At 44.3% G+C, this 16282-nt stretch overlaps 1 protein-coding gene across 1 annotated transcript in view; it reads left to right on the top strand.

Moving 5' to 3' along the window:
* The window catches only part of ACSL4 (acyl-CoA synthetase long chain family member 4), a 327102-nt gene that overhangs the window by 186500 nt on the left and 124320 nt on the right, over positions 1 to 16282 (top strand). The window contains exons 5-8 of the mRNA XM_085606507.1: positions 6872 to 6981; positions 7329 to 7467; positions 8098 to 8248; positions 9451 to 9574. Coding sequence (XP_085462633.1) covers positions 6872 to 6981; positions 7329 to 7467; positions 8098 to 8248; positions 9451 to 9574 — 524 coding nt within the window. The remainder of the gene's footprint in view (positions 1 to 6871; positions 6982 to 7328; positions 7468 to 8097; positions 8249 to 9450; positions 9575 to 16282) is intronic.

Genomic DNA, 16282 nt, shown 5'->3' with positions numbered 1-16282 from the left:
GACCTGTCTCTCCTTCCTTAGCTGGTTGTGATAAGGATTTGCAGGAAACACCATGCATTTGGGGTTCATAGGGGATTCTGATCTTGGTGTAAACTTCCTAGTCGGGCTATGTTTTTAGGGAGCTTGTGTTGTCTGCAACCTCAGTGCAAAGTGGCATAAGTTATCCCCAGAATCTTCAGTCCATGGTGGTCTACCTGATAATACTGCTCTTCATTCTTTTAAATATTTTTATTTGCATTTTGTGTCAAACAAAAAACGAAAAGAAGCGTGTTACATTCGTGCAGAAATGTACATATATAATCCACATCACATAGGTTCCCACCTCTTTCCCTCTTCGGGCTGTATGGATCTGCATGTCCCACGCATTAATTGATCTTTGCTGCAGCATCCACCAGCCGGCTGTCTTGACGGAAGTGAAATGCGACACCCTCTATAGGCCAACTAATCATCGCCCAGTCCTCCATCTAGCCCATATGTCCTCCATTTGCCCCACACCCTACGGAATTTTCGCGGGCAGCCTCTTGCTTTGCATGTGACCCTCTGCCGCCATGTACATATCCATTCCCACCTTCCATTCTCGAAGCTGGGGAGGCAACACCGCCCCCTTTTTATAGCTACGTCCCTTTTCGCTACCACTAGAGCCAACATGGCGAAGATGAGCTGCGGACGACCCAGATCTACATCCTCTGGTATGCCCAACAGTATGAATTTGGGGTCCAGGGGCAATGTTGCTTTTCCCTATATGACTGTATGACGGGGCAGTCCCAAATGGTATGGTAGAAGTCCCCCTGTGCCTGGCCGCATCTCAAATAATTCGGGTCACCGGCGCGGCCCATATGATGAAGCCAGGCCCTATCATAATAGACTCTGTGTAGTATCTTGTATTGAATAAGACTAATGCAGGCTTTAATGGCCACCTCCCGATGGTGCATTAGGGTTGCTTCCCAGTCAACGTTCTCAAGAGTACGTAAATTCAGTTCCCACAAGTCCCTCAATTTCCCCAGTCTGTCCAGTGCATTATTATTCAGGGTCCGGTATGTCAGTGATACTGCCTTTGTTCCTGTAGTAGGCGTCCCTCCAGTGGATCATACTCTGGCAGTGAGGAGGATAACGAGCTCTCCGCCAGCCAGGCATGTCGTAGCTGCGCATACTTCAAAACCTGGGAGGTGTGCAACCCAAAATCTGTGTGCAGTGCACGGAAGCTTTTAAGTTTGCCCTTGGACACAATATCCCCTATGGTGGAAATGCCTATGGCGTCCCACCCCTCAAAGCCCCTCAGTTTGTGGAGTTCCTTTAACCAGGGACAGTTCCAGAGACGTGTCTGTTTAGTTGGTTTACGTGCAAATCTCAGTGCCTTTGACGCTCTGTCCCATACTTCTAGCGTGACCTGTAAGGCCGGGAGTAGGTGTCCCCATGCCCGTCCCCCATAGAGATAATACATGCACATGTGAGTCGTCATAGTATATCTTTCAAGCCTATAGGTGGGGTGTTCTGCCGTGGCATGTATCTATTCATTCATCAGGGTCAGATGCTCCGCCCAGTAGTAGGCCTCAATATCCGTTTAGGAAATCCCCCACATTATATTGGTGACGATGTAATGTAGTCAGTGCAATCCTCGGCTGCTTCCCGAGCCATAGGAGGGAGCATAGTTCCGCATCAATCACCCGGAAGGTCTGCCTGGAGAGGTTTCCACCTCAGTGCGTCTACAGCGAAGTTAGTGATGACCCGTTGGATATTTTTCTGGTACGAGAGCCTCCTGTCTGTGCTGAGATAAATCCCCAGGTATGTGAACCCAGTCTGTGCTATCTGTAGCACCCCGGGGAGAGTGGGCCACGCTCCAGTTTATAGTATATCCTGAGTACATCCCATACCGGCCCATAAGATCAAACTAGGCGGGAATCGTGGTAGTCGGGTAGGTAACATATACTAGGATGTCATCCGCATATAGTGATCTTTTCTTCCCTAGTATCTATTGACGTAATTTGGAACCCCCGAAATATCTGACCGCTGCCGAATCTCCCAAGCCACTATCTCGATCGTGAGAGCAAAGAGTAGCGGGGACAACAGACAGCCCCGATGGTTGCCCCTTCTAATGGGGGAAATCTCTGGATACCTGGCCATTGACCTTAACTCTTGCACGGGGGTCCGTGTATAAGAGGCCCATCCAGTGCCTAAACTTGGGGCCAATGCCAAATTTAACCAGGGCGGCCTCCAGAAAGGGCCAATGCACCGCGTCAAACGCTATTTCTGCGTCTAAGGACAAGAGCAAATGCGGCTCTTCTCGGTCCTGTACCTCCACGAGCCAATTGCGGGTCCTACGCAGATTCAGTCTGGTCGCCCGGATGGGTAGAAAGCCCGTCTGGTCCTGGTGCACCAGAATAGTGATGACTTGGCGAAGGCGCAAAGCCAGAATCATCGCCAATATTTTCACCTCTATATTAAGGAGGGAAATGGGGCAATAGGAAGCACAGTCACTGGGGGGTTTCCCCTTGTGTGTGGATGGGGATAATCGTGGCCATGCAGAGATCCGAGGGCAGAATTCCCTCCTGAGATTCATCCTGAAAAAGCGCCAGGAGGTGTGCAGCCAAAAGATCCACGCATCTCTTATAGAATTCTGCAGGTCGGCCTTTTGGCCTGGGGTCTTCCCAGGACACGATCTGGTTATAGCTTGCTTGATTTAGTCTACCGTTATATCCGATTCTAGACCCTCCCTCTTGTCGCCATCTAAGGACTGCGTCTGAATGGCCTCTAGATAGGCTAGTATATCCGGTTGGGCCCTCAGATCTTGGGCTTCATAGAAATTCTGATAGTTCAGACGTTCGCATCCTACTATCTGTGCATCCCGTGTTTGTTATTCCCTGGGATTCCACTACGCTCGCTACCCAGCGGGATTCAATTTCTTTACGGAGAAGCCATGCCATTAGCTTTCCCGATTTGTCCCCCACATCATACAGCCTATGTAGGGTCGCCTGCGCCTTGGCCTCCTGTGTTGCTAGGGCCCTGTAGTGATGCTGCGCATCCGTCAACTGCCTCAGTACGTGTGGGTCTCTGCGTGTGAGGTGCCGCTTTTCCAAGGTAAGGATTTGGGCTTCTAATGTGACAAGTTCTTCCTGAGCCTTCCTCTGTTCCCAGGCTATCCGTTTTTGGGCCCTGTCCTGCAACACCGTTTTATATGCGTCCCACATCATGACGCCCGATTGCACCGATCCTAGATTTTCTGCAGAGAAAACTTTGGTGGTGTCAGCCCAGAGACCCTGAAGCACCTCTTTATTCTATTAGTCCCATGCCGATAGTCTCCCAACTCCCTCGCCCGGCGCAGGACCCCTTCTCCACTTGAACATAAAGGGGAGAATGGTCAGACAGACCCCGGGCCATGTATTCCGCCTCATAAATGTCCTCTGATGCCCGAGGGAGCAACACATAATTTAGCCGCGAGTGGACCTTATGTGCCCCTGAGTAGTAAGAGTACTGTTCTCCTGGACGTGTCTCCACACATCCACCAAGCCCAGGGTATCTGCCAATCTAGCTAATTATGTAGTCTAAGGGGGATGAGCATGATCTCCCGAGCAGTTCATGGGGACAGACATTACGTCGTTAAAGTCACCCCCGATAATGTGAGTCGTTCCCGGTGTCCCCAGCAGAATGTCGGTTACCCCGTGTATGGTCCTAGTCTGTAACTTTGGTGGGGCATAAACTGATGAGATGGTTACATTACTTCTACCCCATGACCCTGTCACTCCCACATAGGTTCCCCGAGGATCTATCCATGTGCGTTTCACCTTGTAAGGAGGGGACTTTTTAATCAGGATGGCTAGTCTCCTAGATCCAGAGGTGTATCCTACATGTCCCCGATCCTCCACTCACGCAGAGCGTGACCCCCAGGCTTCGCTATCAGGCGGCACAGCGACTCCCAATCGCCCGAGTCACCTGGGGTCACAGCGCCGGACACCGCTCATCAGTGCACTCTACTGCTCACAGGTGCTCCGTTGCCGAGCAGTCTTGCGGTTGATCCCGGAGGCCGAAGGCTCCGCGCCGACAGTTGTGATGCAGACTGGCAGGGCCGCGTCGATTCCGGGCAAGATTTCCCCTCTGCGCACCCCCGTCAGGTTCTGGAGGGGACGGAGGCCAAAAGTCCTCCCGATCCGTGTCCCCGGGTGGCCGTGGCCCCACAGCGCCGGATCCAGAAGCTCGCCGGGCTGCCTGAGCTCCGCGTCCGCACCATTTTGACCGCGCAGCTGCAGCCGTTGCTCAAGTCCCAGGACAGCTGCGGAGGAGGTCGCAGGGGGTCCCGGAGTCCCTCATAAGCGTCGCTGGCTGGAGTATTAAGTAATGCCTGGAGGGCAAATGCAGGTGTTCTCTGGGCTTATGGACTGCCGGATTCCGTGTCGGATGGTGCTTTCTGTCGGCGCGCAGCAAAAGCTCGTCTCACTCGGCCATGCTGTTCGCCACGCCCCGCTGCTCTTCATTCGCACATTGCCATTATGATAGTCTGCCTTTTTCTTACCTGGCAGGTGTTTATCAACTCTAACATGAGATCAGGGCATTTTAGTCCTTGATCGCAGTCCATCACAACACCCGTAATCCATCCCTTCATGTTGTGTTAAATCTGTTGTTAATAAACATTTTGGATCTAGGTTCTTGAAGTTCATGGTGCACAGATAAGGGGTGGAGCTCCATACACGTGCTAGTGAATTGAGAACTCAAATTCTCTTAAAGTGACGGTATTCTTCATGAGATGCCCTTTCCCGATCTGTTTGTGGCCAAAGTTATACCCAACCAGTAGCTTAAGTAGGTGCGCTACGCACAGATGAACGTGGACTCAGTTACACACCAAGGTAGGAGTGCAGAGACAGAGAGAGCCATTAACACAGTAAAAGTAATATTTCCTCAAATATCCGTAGCTTATTTTCCACTTGGATAAAAAGTATTCTTATTTTAGCACAGACCATTTCCTATGACTTTTACACCTCTTCTATGTAGCCTTTTGAGGTTTTTCCCCAATGTCATGGGGCTGCTTATTTGCACTGTGCGATGTCCTGATTTTAGCTGTGATATGCCTGTGTCTATTTTTGTTTTGGGAACTTTAGACAATTGTGAAATCATGACCCAACCTTAGAAAAAGACATCCAAGTGCATCAGCAGACCACAACGTGAGACAGAGGAGAACAAACTGTCTTTAAATTAAACCTTCTTCTTCGCTCTGTGTGCCAAAAACAACCAATAAGGCGTCATTAGCTGTGTCATTGCATCGTCTGCTACTAGTGATCAAAGCACTGAGCTGTAATCTCATCATAAATTGCACAGTATAATTGCCATGTGAGCTGCCAGGACTGTGAATCAGTGCACATGCTTTAAATGTTTCTTTTCCTTGATGTCCATTGGATCGATGTTTTAGAAAAGACAGTTGTTCAAATGAAAGCATGGCGACAATGTTAAGTCCAATTCATCTTTTTCTGAGAATTGTATAAATGGAGTAGCCCAAGGCAATTCTTGGGGAAGCTTCCAATTACAATTCTTTTGTATTTGTTCTGCCAGAGTATAAAACCATCGTATGTGTTTGCACCACTGTGGGCTGACAAAGTGAAGAAAAGTCTACAAAATATTGTGACTGTCTAAGTTTTATTCATTGAAGGGTTTTTGTGAAACCCTGCCTGCCATATTTTGTGTCTCTCAGATCTTTTGAGGGAGTGGGGGGTGTAGTGCAGTTCTGCTCTGCCACACCTTGAACTGGTCAACAGATTCTTCAAGATACTTGGGTGCCGACTTGAAATTATGGATTAGTGGAAAAACCTTTTGAAGGAGTCGTTTGGGTCAAGGATCAGTCATCGGCACCTGTTGTCTGAAGAGTGAGAGCTTTTGGTGGTGTCCGACTGTATTGGAGGCCAGATTAATATTTTTCGTGGTCTGAGTGTTCAGGTTGTAGGCAGAGCAGAAAACCTCTCAATTTAGAATCCATGAAGGACAGATCAGGACGTTCCAGACTGGGTGCATCCCTGTGCGCGAGGGATCTGGCATTCAATCTTTAGAAATGAGGAAGCTGGTAGTTGTAGAGGACCTTAGAAGTTGCAGAGGCGCTTGTGGACTGTGAAAGTCTTGAGTTGTCATCTCCTTGGATGAAAGCCAGTACAGCATTTCAAGAGTAGAGTGGTATAAATATAGTTTCCGTTGTCGGGAGTAAGGTCACCACAGCTGGGACAAGGTATGGGTAAATCTTGGATTGGCACATAAGTTGGGGAGGCTCTTCTGTCACGGTTTGCTTTTTTTTTTTTTAGACTCTTTATCAGGGTGACTTTCTTCAGTTGTCATTTGCTGCTTAACACTGTTTAGACAGATTCTCCTTTGCATGAAATCACTTTAAATAACATTTCAACAAAATTGGAAAATAATTTCGTAAAAGTTGATGCATTAGTCCCACAATTCTTTTTAAAGGTCACAGTGTACAAGAAGTATTGGTATGCTGTTTGAAAAAAACTTCATATAGATTTTGAAGATAGTTTTTGTGCCTTAGACAAAATATTGCCCGTTTCTAAATATTACATATCTAGTGAAAGTCATATATACACATATAATACTTTCTGTAACTTGGCAGGCTGATTTCTGCCTCCATTGGCAGTCACACTAATGTTAATGCTTGTGAGGATGTCTTTTAATTTGTTTCATTGCTAATCTGTATTAACTAGTTTTCCTTTGAGTGGTCTGTAATTGCACCTCATGTCACCATGTTTATTATTTACTGGGTGCCCAGTCATTATACTTAACTAAGCACTTGTCACTTCTCACACTACATGGTCTCTAGAACCGTACAAGTCCTAAGTTTGATCCTTTCCTGGAATTCACGGTTTCTCATGCAACCCCTTCTTCTCCTAAACAGTTGTAACTCTGTATGCCACTCTTGGGGAGGAAGCGGTATCCTATGGTCTAAACGAGTCTGGTGCCTCGTATCTCTTCACCAGCACAGAACTTTTAGAAACCAAACTTAAGGTAAGGATGAACTCAAATGTGCATGTGGCATTTGTAAATCTGTTTTTATCAAGTAAAGAATGAGTTTGCTTTTATGGACCATTCCTATCTACATTTAATCAAGCAAATGAAAATGGGAAACTGGAAAAAAAAATGCTGTTAGGAGTGATTTCGTTTGGCCATGGATGTACATTGGGTCCTCAGGATTTTACCCAGCCTTCCTTTTCTTTCTGGTAATCTATCGTAACTCATTTCCCCTTTCCCCCATGTATTGGAATCCATGCACATAAGCTGTATTCATCATGTATATGTTTCAATGATTCAGTTTACATTTTCTGTGTGTGGTTCTCTTACATATGATGCTGCAGCCTGTGTTATCGGACATCCCAAGTCTCAAACATATCATCTACGTGGGCAAGAAGATCAGTAACAGCTCAGATGGCCCTCAAGGAATGGCACTTCACAACATGCAAGATGTGGAAAAACTAGGAGAGAAACCAGAGAACCGTAAGCGAAGACTCTGGCACTTTTCATTTAACATTTTTGTTAAACCTTTTTATATAATTTACTTGTTGCATTGTCATTTCTTTTTGATAAACTGCATCACAAATCCTACTTGACGTCATCTAAACTATTAGCTAATAGTGCAGTGTATAAATACAGTGGTTATTGGTTAAAACCTGTAACTCAGGGTATCTTATCTCAACACTTCAGGAATGTCACCTGGTTAGTTATTTATCTGGGGGGAGGGTGGGGATGATGGGTGTGTGTGTCTGTCTGTCTCCAATATCGCAAGTTACTTGGTGCTGTAAGTAATGTGAATTGCTGATTTCACAGTGCTTTCTACTTTGCGTTAAGTAAGAACAAGCAGTGGATATTTTTCTGTTTCACTGAAATGATTTTCTGTTCTTGGCACTTTGTGCTTCATAGTAACATCTGTGCACAAGCAGTATTCTTGCAGATGGTAAGAGAATCAAATGTTAATTTGAAATAGGTTTCTCTGTTGGTATTGAATGGTACAGCTGATTGATTTGTATCAGTCCTAGTGACTGAAGATATCATAGGCACCTTAATGGGTTGTTATGAATGCTGTGCCTTATATTTGGAAGGATTTATGCGCAACTTTCTACCTTTTAGTGGCCTTGCCATCAGAAAGACCTCTTCCTACAGATCTGGCAGTTGTCATGTACACCAGCGGCTCTACTGGGCGACCAAAAGGAGTGATGATGATCCACAGCAACTTGATAGCAGGAATGGCAGGCCAGTGTGAAAGAATACCTGGGCTAGGGTAAGTTTACCAAATTTCTAAGCTAAGAGTCCACAGAGTTTCGGATAGGTACTATGGTTCAGAGGCTGGGCCCTATATGTATGTCCAAGATATGATGGCATGTCTGGTTTACCATCTCCTCTTCACTAGTACTTTCAATTTTGCTTGGCTAAAATCGAAAAGAATATAAGAAGCGCTGCTACTGTCACTAGATAATTGTGGTGGTGCTAGTTTAATTTTACCTGCATTTTATGCATACCATGCCGGGACTGACATGATGAAATTTTAAATTAACATACAGTTGCAGGGTTCAATCCTGCAATTTAATTTGCCAGGTATCCCATTATAGGGACCTGCTCACCATATTTAATTATTTCCAGTTCTGTTCAGTAGTAGATTGTACTGATGATGACTTTCTAAACCATTCGATACACTCTCCATAAATGGGGAATGGACGCTCAAATTAACCTAATTCATTTGTACTATTTTATGTTACCATTGATTATTTCTCGATCATTAGTTGGAACCTATTGTTTGGTCCACTGTCCTACTCTGTACACATACACACTTTGTTCCTTTGAACCTACACTCTGCCTCGTGAGTTATAGCCAGCCCCTGATCACAATCCACAATGGCAACAGATTGCATATTACACTCTGTGCATCTGTATATATGTATGTATGTATGTATGTAGAACACACTTATAAAGCACTCCTGTCACCCAACGGGCATCCTATAAACTACATATAGGATATATATAGCTTGCTACTCGTTTAAAAGTGCTTCAATGCCTCATCAGGGGTAGTAAGCGCTGTATAAATACAGTTGCAATGTGCAGATCCAGAGAGTGATGTAAGAATGGTACTTAATGTTTATTTTAAAAACCATCATTAACCGGAAGCAGGGTGCAAGGGGTTACATCTGTTCAGTGAGGTAAAATCTTATGAGGCCTAGTGACCGTAAGGAGAATTGATTCCACTTATTAAGCAATTGTAATATCCAATCTTTGAGGCAGTGAATGGGGATTGTCCCAGATACGGTCATTCTACTGTGCTAATAAACTTGAATTGACATTTGCACTGTAGTACTAAATATGTGAATGCATTTATTTGTACAGTTGCCCTTATTGTGCTATTGGGTCACATTTATTTTTGTTGCTATCACATAAATTACATCTTAGTAGCATTTGTATAGTCTGATCTAATTCTGCACTTCTTTATTAGCCCAAATGACACTTACATAGGCTACTTGCCTTTGGCGCATGTGCTGGAGATGACTGCAGAGGTTTCATGCATGACATATGGCTGCCGGATTGGCTACTCCTCTCCACAGACGCTATCAGATCAGGTAAAACAATATTCTTTGTCTTGAAGCTTGATAGCTGTGATTTACATCATGGAGTTTCATTTATGAACTTGCATGCTTTCAAAGTTTCTTTGTTACTTTTAAACACATTACCAGCTGTAAGATCACATAATTGGCTTTATCTTTTTGAGCTAGAACTGAGTTTGAGCACTTCAGGGTGGTTGGGTGCTTGTTGCGGCTCTTTCTGTCAGAATTTGACATCTAGTATCCACAGCTCTTAGGGGAATAATGCCCAATAACTGTGCCACAGGTTTGGATTGACATTGTAAGAGACCTTGTTCAAAACTTGTTATAGACTACAAAAATCTGAGAGCTGGAAAAGTCTGAGCAGCTGCCTTCTAATGTTACACTTTTGTTGTGTTGTAGTTCTCCTTGTTTAGCCTAGTCCTCCAAATCCTGAAAATAAGGCGATTTTCCACCTTATAACAGGAACTGGCCTGCAAAATAAGATTTTCAATGGAAATCCAATATGATTAGAATTATTTCTGCAATATTCAGGGCAGGTCCATGTGATCTCAGTCCCATCGAATATAATTTTTCCCGCATGGCACATCAACTGCGACCAAGTCACTCCATGACACGAGTTGATTGGTATTGTTCTCACTTGCCACAGGATTCATCCGTCCGGTATCTTTTCTAATTACAAGCACTCTAGCCCCCAGGCAATAGGTAGCACAGCAGAACCCAGCTGTCATTGGTAGACCAGCTCTCGCAACATGACGGGTGCCGGTACGCTTTGTATTCAGAGTAATGCAGTCAGCTGGGAATTCTCACAGAAAAACAGCTCCTTCCGTATACACAGGAATGTCTCCTAGCAAGTATCTTCCTGTAGCTATTTTCTCAATGCAGGCAAAGAAGACTTTGTGACAGATTCAAACCTCACTTTTTAATCCTTTGAGCAGGACTGTTTCTCTACGCGTACATATTGATTTTTTTTCAAGGAGAGCAGGCTTCCTTTCTCTACAGTTTTCCAAAGCTTGAACTGAGAAAATTTAAAGACCTATTTTAGTATGCCATCCAATCTTGCACCTGTCCCTTGTCTGTAGCTTAATGTCACAAGTTCTGTGCGATTTACTTTTAGTCACAGGAAGCCTGCAGACAAATTAGGTGAAAAATTTAAAATAGAATACATCCTTAATAGAAAAGTTATTCCCAAAACCTGAATTCTCCGATATTGGCTCTTTCATAGATTCACATGCTTGAATCATTCCCCGTCGTCAAAGTGGGAGTCCCACGGTATTATATCAAAGCAATCATATTAGTAGCATTGACTATGACACTAAGCCATGAATTTAATAGCCTATCTATGACCTTTAAAAAACAAAAAGGACCAAACTTAGTCTACAACCAGTGAGGCGACAGCACCCTCTAGAACCTTCCCCACAGAGGCTAGTTCCCTCAGATTTTCTACTGCACGTCATGTGAAGGGAGTCTCCCTGAGCTCTGCTCAGTTTATCCTTCAAATCTACTGATTTCAAGAAACTTCATCTCAGGTCGGGCAAATATTTCTTTCTAATATTCCCTTGGACATTCTGACCATGTCAGAGCTTTGTAAGAAGGGATTATTCCAGCCATGTAACCTATGGCAAAAAAGACTTTATATCTATGATCCATAGAAAAAGTGCATTTATTGTCTCTATCCTGATCACACAGTCAAAGACTGTAAAACATGTTGCACTTTCTCACAGAAGACCCTCAAGGACAGAGAGGGAAGACTTCTAGTGTGGCTACAGAGGATTAAATCTAAAGAAAACCCTGTTTCTGAGAGGGAGAGCGATGATGCTTTTACCTCTGGCAAATCGCTAACCAGGGATAGATCTCTGATAGTCTTCTGAACTCCCTAAAAAGGCCCTTAAGAAATACCTGACACCTGATCATTTCAAGAAATATCAGGAGAAATCGCATCATAGACTTTCCTCAAAGGTTTCTTCAGAGCCTACTATGCCATTTGAAAAACAAATGTCTGGCAAAAGGTTGTCTAAATCCCTTCTGTCTATGAGGGGAGCTACTTCTGTTGAAAAAATAAAGATTTCTCCATCTTTTATTCCGTCGACACTGTCAATGCCTATCTCGTCGACTATGTTGACGTCTACATTCACTACGGCAGCATCGCCATACATAACGTCCTCTCCGACTGCGTTGACAAACCTATTTACATGTAGATTGTTGACGACAACATCGAAGTTGATTTCTCTGTCTCCACCTCCGTCGACCAAGCGTTCATCAAAGCGCTCGACGAAGGAGCCTACTCAGTCGACGAAGACATCCATCTCGACGGACCTATTAAAGAACACCATGGACGGAGCGCTCGTCGATGACACCATCAATGACATCAACTTGTTTTGCCTGAAAACACAAAAATCGTCGACAGAGGTCCAGAAATTAATGATTTCAGCACCTTTAACACCTCTGGCACCATTATCACGCCTTTCATATGCTGACCAACCCAGTGCTGATGTGATTCTTCCAGTTCACACATCCCTAAGCAAAGTTTTGCCTTTTCCGACAGCTCTGCTGCTGGATAAAGAATCCGAAGATGATCCAGCCCTCAGGATTATCAATACTATGAAGACGAATATCAACAATATCCTGCATATGTGCCTCCAGATCTGCTGGAACTTTCTATCCAAATGCCTTTGGACTTAGTAACCAATCTCCAAGGCATGTTACAGGATTATTATAAACTATTCTAGAACCTGTTTCTTCTATACCACTCCACTTCAACCATCAATGCTGTCTTCACAACAAATGCCCCGCCTTTGTCGTGCACATTACAAATGTCAGGTACTCCTCTGTCATTACCATTGGCGGATCCGCCTGCTCATGACCCTGATGCTTCAGATGGTGATCAAGAAGAGGAGGGAGGGATCATGGATCGCTTATCCACTGTTAATGAGTGAGAAGACTATATGATAACTACACCATCTCCCCGGTTGCACTGCCATTGGATTCGTCTCCGGACGATATAAGGAGGTTTCCATAACATCATGGAAAGAGCAGCAAAATGCCTTTCACTACCAAACAGGCAGACTGTTTTCTTTACGATTTTAAAGAACTAATTAAAAAATCGATAAGGGCTATTCACATTATAGATTTAATATGGCATGGAGTACTTATAATGAAGAACCCGACCACGGGGACAGCGGTTATGCCCAGGTTAAATAATAAATGCAAGGCACCGGATTATGCTCCTGCATGCCTTATTCGACAACCAAGACCAGATTCCTTCAGCAGTCAAGCAGTCCAGAGACGTTCCAGAAATCCTGCTAGCTCTATCAACACCACCACACGGCGTCGCCTTGACATGATTGTAAGCATTTTTCCAGCATGGCGGCAATAACAGTTAGAGCAGCAAATTCTCTAGCAATTCCAGGAAGATTTGACAAGCAAATGTGGTCGGATATGGCGCAATCTATCGATCTACTGCTAGAGAATGTTAAACCTGACTCCAGGAAGATTCTTCTAGAAGGTGAACAAGCTTCTTTGGAGATAATCGACTGTACCGTCGATTTTTAGATCTTAAACAGGTTTCCGACAACTGGCTAGGGCAGCAGTCCTTCGCAGGCAGGGCTGGCTAAAAGCGACAACGTTCAGACCAGATGTTCAGATGAAGATCCTGGACGTGCCCTATGACTGGGAAGCATTGGTAGGAAAACACATTGAAGAAGCTCTGCAAACTATTAAGGCGGATACTGACACCGGCAAGTCTTGGTATCGTTGCAATTTCGCAAACTACCCTTTTGAGGAGCCACAGGAAAAAGTTCCTACTCTTACAGAGGAGGATTCCAGAATTATAGGCAACAATATCAGCCTACAATATGCGCAACTGTACAGACTGCTACCTGCAGCAGCTTACAAACAATAGAAAACCATGATCTACCCTTTCAGCTGGCTACCTTCCCCAAATCCAAGAAGCAACTAGGAGAACTCCTTCCTCATTGTATTCACCAATGGCCCATGATAACATCAGACAAATGGGTCCTAGACATCCTAGCTCGAGGGCATACCCTCAAATTCGTCAGCAAACCACTGAATGTGCCTCCAAAATTGAAGTTTTCTCCACATATGAAACGGCTACTGAAGGAAGTTGCTATCATGTTGCAGAAAGGTGCGATCGAGAAGGTCCCGAAATTCCAGCGGGGCATGGGTTTCTATTCCTGTTTCTTCCTTATCAGGAGATTGGGGCTCTGTCTTGGATCTTCGACAGTTGAACAAAATTGAAAAAAATATTTTTGGGTGGTCACCCTACAAGATATTTGACACCTTCTCAATCATGGGAACCATATGACGGCTCTAGACTTTCAAGATGCGTACTTTCACATCCCAATCCATCAGACATCGGAGATACCGCAGTTTCCAGGTAGCTGGCACACACCATCAGTTCAAACTGCTCCTCTTTGGACTATGATCAGCCCTAAGAATATTCACCAAGTGAATTGCCCCGTTGGCAGCCATCTAATGCTAAACGGAAATAGTCTTCCCGTATTTAGACGATTGGGTAATAAAAGCTCCAACATATCAACAAGCCTTAGCGGACATACTGCACTAAGCCTTTCCTTATTCAAAAAATCGGGTCTCATACCAAATCTACAAAAATCAACTCTCGACCTTATAATAAGTCGTTTCTGGGAATTTGCTCCTCCTGCATTCCCCTCATGCCAAACTGCAGACCTCATATGCATCCCCTATAGGGGCAGCTAGACTAACAGTGGCTACAAGTTCTGGGGTCATTCAATAATGTAATGTTCATAGCCCCAACAATGATCATGCAATGGTGGACAGTGTCATCAAATATCTCTCAAGGGGTGACTTTTCTCTCTCAAGCAACAGATCTCCTCCCTGGATGCGTACCTGGAGGGATGGGGCTCTCCTCTTCAAGAGCTCTGTCGGTGGCAAATGGACAACCTCGGAAAAAGGATGCATATAAACCTTCTAGAGCTGAAGGCCATAGCTTTGGCTCTGTTCTCATTCCTCCCAAAAATTTCAGGCTCGTCCGTACTTATCTGTATGGACATTACCACCAGCATGCACTACCTAAACAAACAAGGAGGGACGAGATCAGCTGCTCTATCACAGCAGGCACAAACAATTTGAAACTGGGCCTTGCAACACAATGTACACTGAGGGCAGAAACGTGTCCCAGGAGTGTACAATGAGCTGGCGTACACTTTGAGCATTTTGACAACCAGTTGTCACGAGTGGGAACTCGATCCTCTAGTTCTACAGGACATCTTCCTTCGATAGGGCACACCGCAACTTGATCTTTTTGCGACCAAGACAAACCAGAAATGTCAATACGACGCAAACTGGCATCCTGGTAAAGGATCGTGGGGAAATGCCTTTTTGTCAAAACACACAAAGTACAGAGGGGAGAGCGGAAAAACACTCTTCGACCTCCCGCTCGATAATCGAATATCACAAAAAGAAGAGGGATAAAAACAGGTTACGTGGAGATGAATAAGTGTGTGGGGGATACACCAATTTTGTAAAACTGCTCTCACACACAGCAAGCTGTGTCATGCTTCATCATAGGGCTGCTACTACACCTCCACATTACACACGAATGTCACCTTTTTGTGATATTCAAAATGCCTTTTTGATCAGATGATTGGAAGTATTTGCTTATGCTTCCCCCCCAATTTCTTTGATGCCAAGAGTGCTCAAGAAAATGAAGAGAATCATGCAGATTAATCCTCATTGCTTGGAAATGGCCCCGGCAATTCTGGTAAACTGAACTTCTCCTTCTCTCGGAACACCATCACATCAATCAGGGTTTTATGAATCTCGCTACTCACCCGTGAGGGTCTCAAGGCGCGGGGGGTAGCTCTCTGACAACTACTCCGACATTACTATCCATGAACAAGGGCCAAGTACATCATCCCAACCCTACTTCTCTTCATTTCACGACCATGATTTGAAGCATTAGATATCCCCAGAGACTGCAGAGAAAACCCTCTCTAATGCGCGAGCAGACTCCACTAATAAGTCATATCAATTAAAGTGGAAATGTTCTGTATATGGTGTCAGTTGCATCCCTTCCTCGCCACACCAGTGCAGATTTTACCTTATCTTCTTCAGTTAGTCAAGTCTGGCCTTGCACATTCATCAATAAAAGTGCACTTAGCAGCAATCTTTCGCTTTAGGAGATCGGTAAACTCATCCTCTCTCTGGTCCCTGAGAATTATTAAACAGTTCCTCAAGGGTCTCTTTAGAGTTTTTCCACTGTTGAAAGAGCCTCCTCCTTGGCATCTCGGCGTGATATGAAGTCAGAACAAATCCACAAGAAAATAATTTAAATATCTTTCCTAAAAGGTGGATTTACTATTGGCACTAACATCAGCAAGAAGAGTTAGTGAATTGCAAGCATTCAGTATACAACAACCGTTCATGCAATTAAAAAAAGACATGGTAATTTTAAGGACTAACCCTAAATTGATACCAAAAGTATCTTCGCATTTCCATCTTAACGAACCTATTGTACTAAATACATTCTTTCCAAACCCACGAACTATTGCAGAGAGATCTCTGCATACCTTAGATGTTAAAAGGTGTATTAAGCTTTTTTTATACAGAACAAGACCATTCCGTAAATTGTTTATTACTCATTATACTTTTGTGACTATTTACTATTTATATTATTATTGTATGCTAATATGTATTCGGGTTTACTGCTGACTATTCTGATTCAAG

This window comes from Triturus cristatus, chromosome 5_2 (genome assembly GCF_964204655.1).
Source record: "Triturus cristatus chromosome 5_2, aTriCri1.1, whole genome shotgun sequence".
Taxonomy (NCBI): Eukaryota; Metazoa; Chordata; class Amphibia; order Caudata; family Salamandridae; genus Triturus; species Triturus cristatus.
This window is presented reverse-complemented; position numbering and strand designations above follow the sequence as displayed.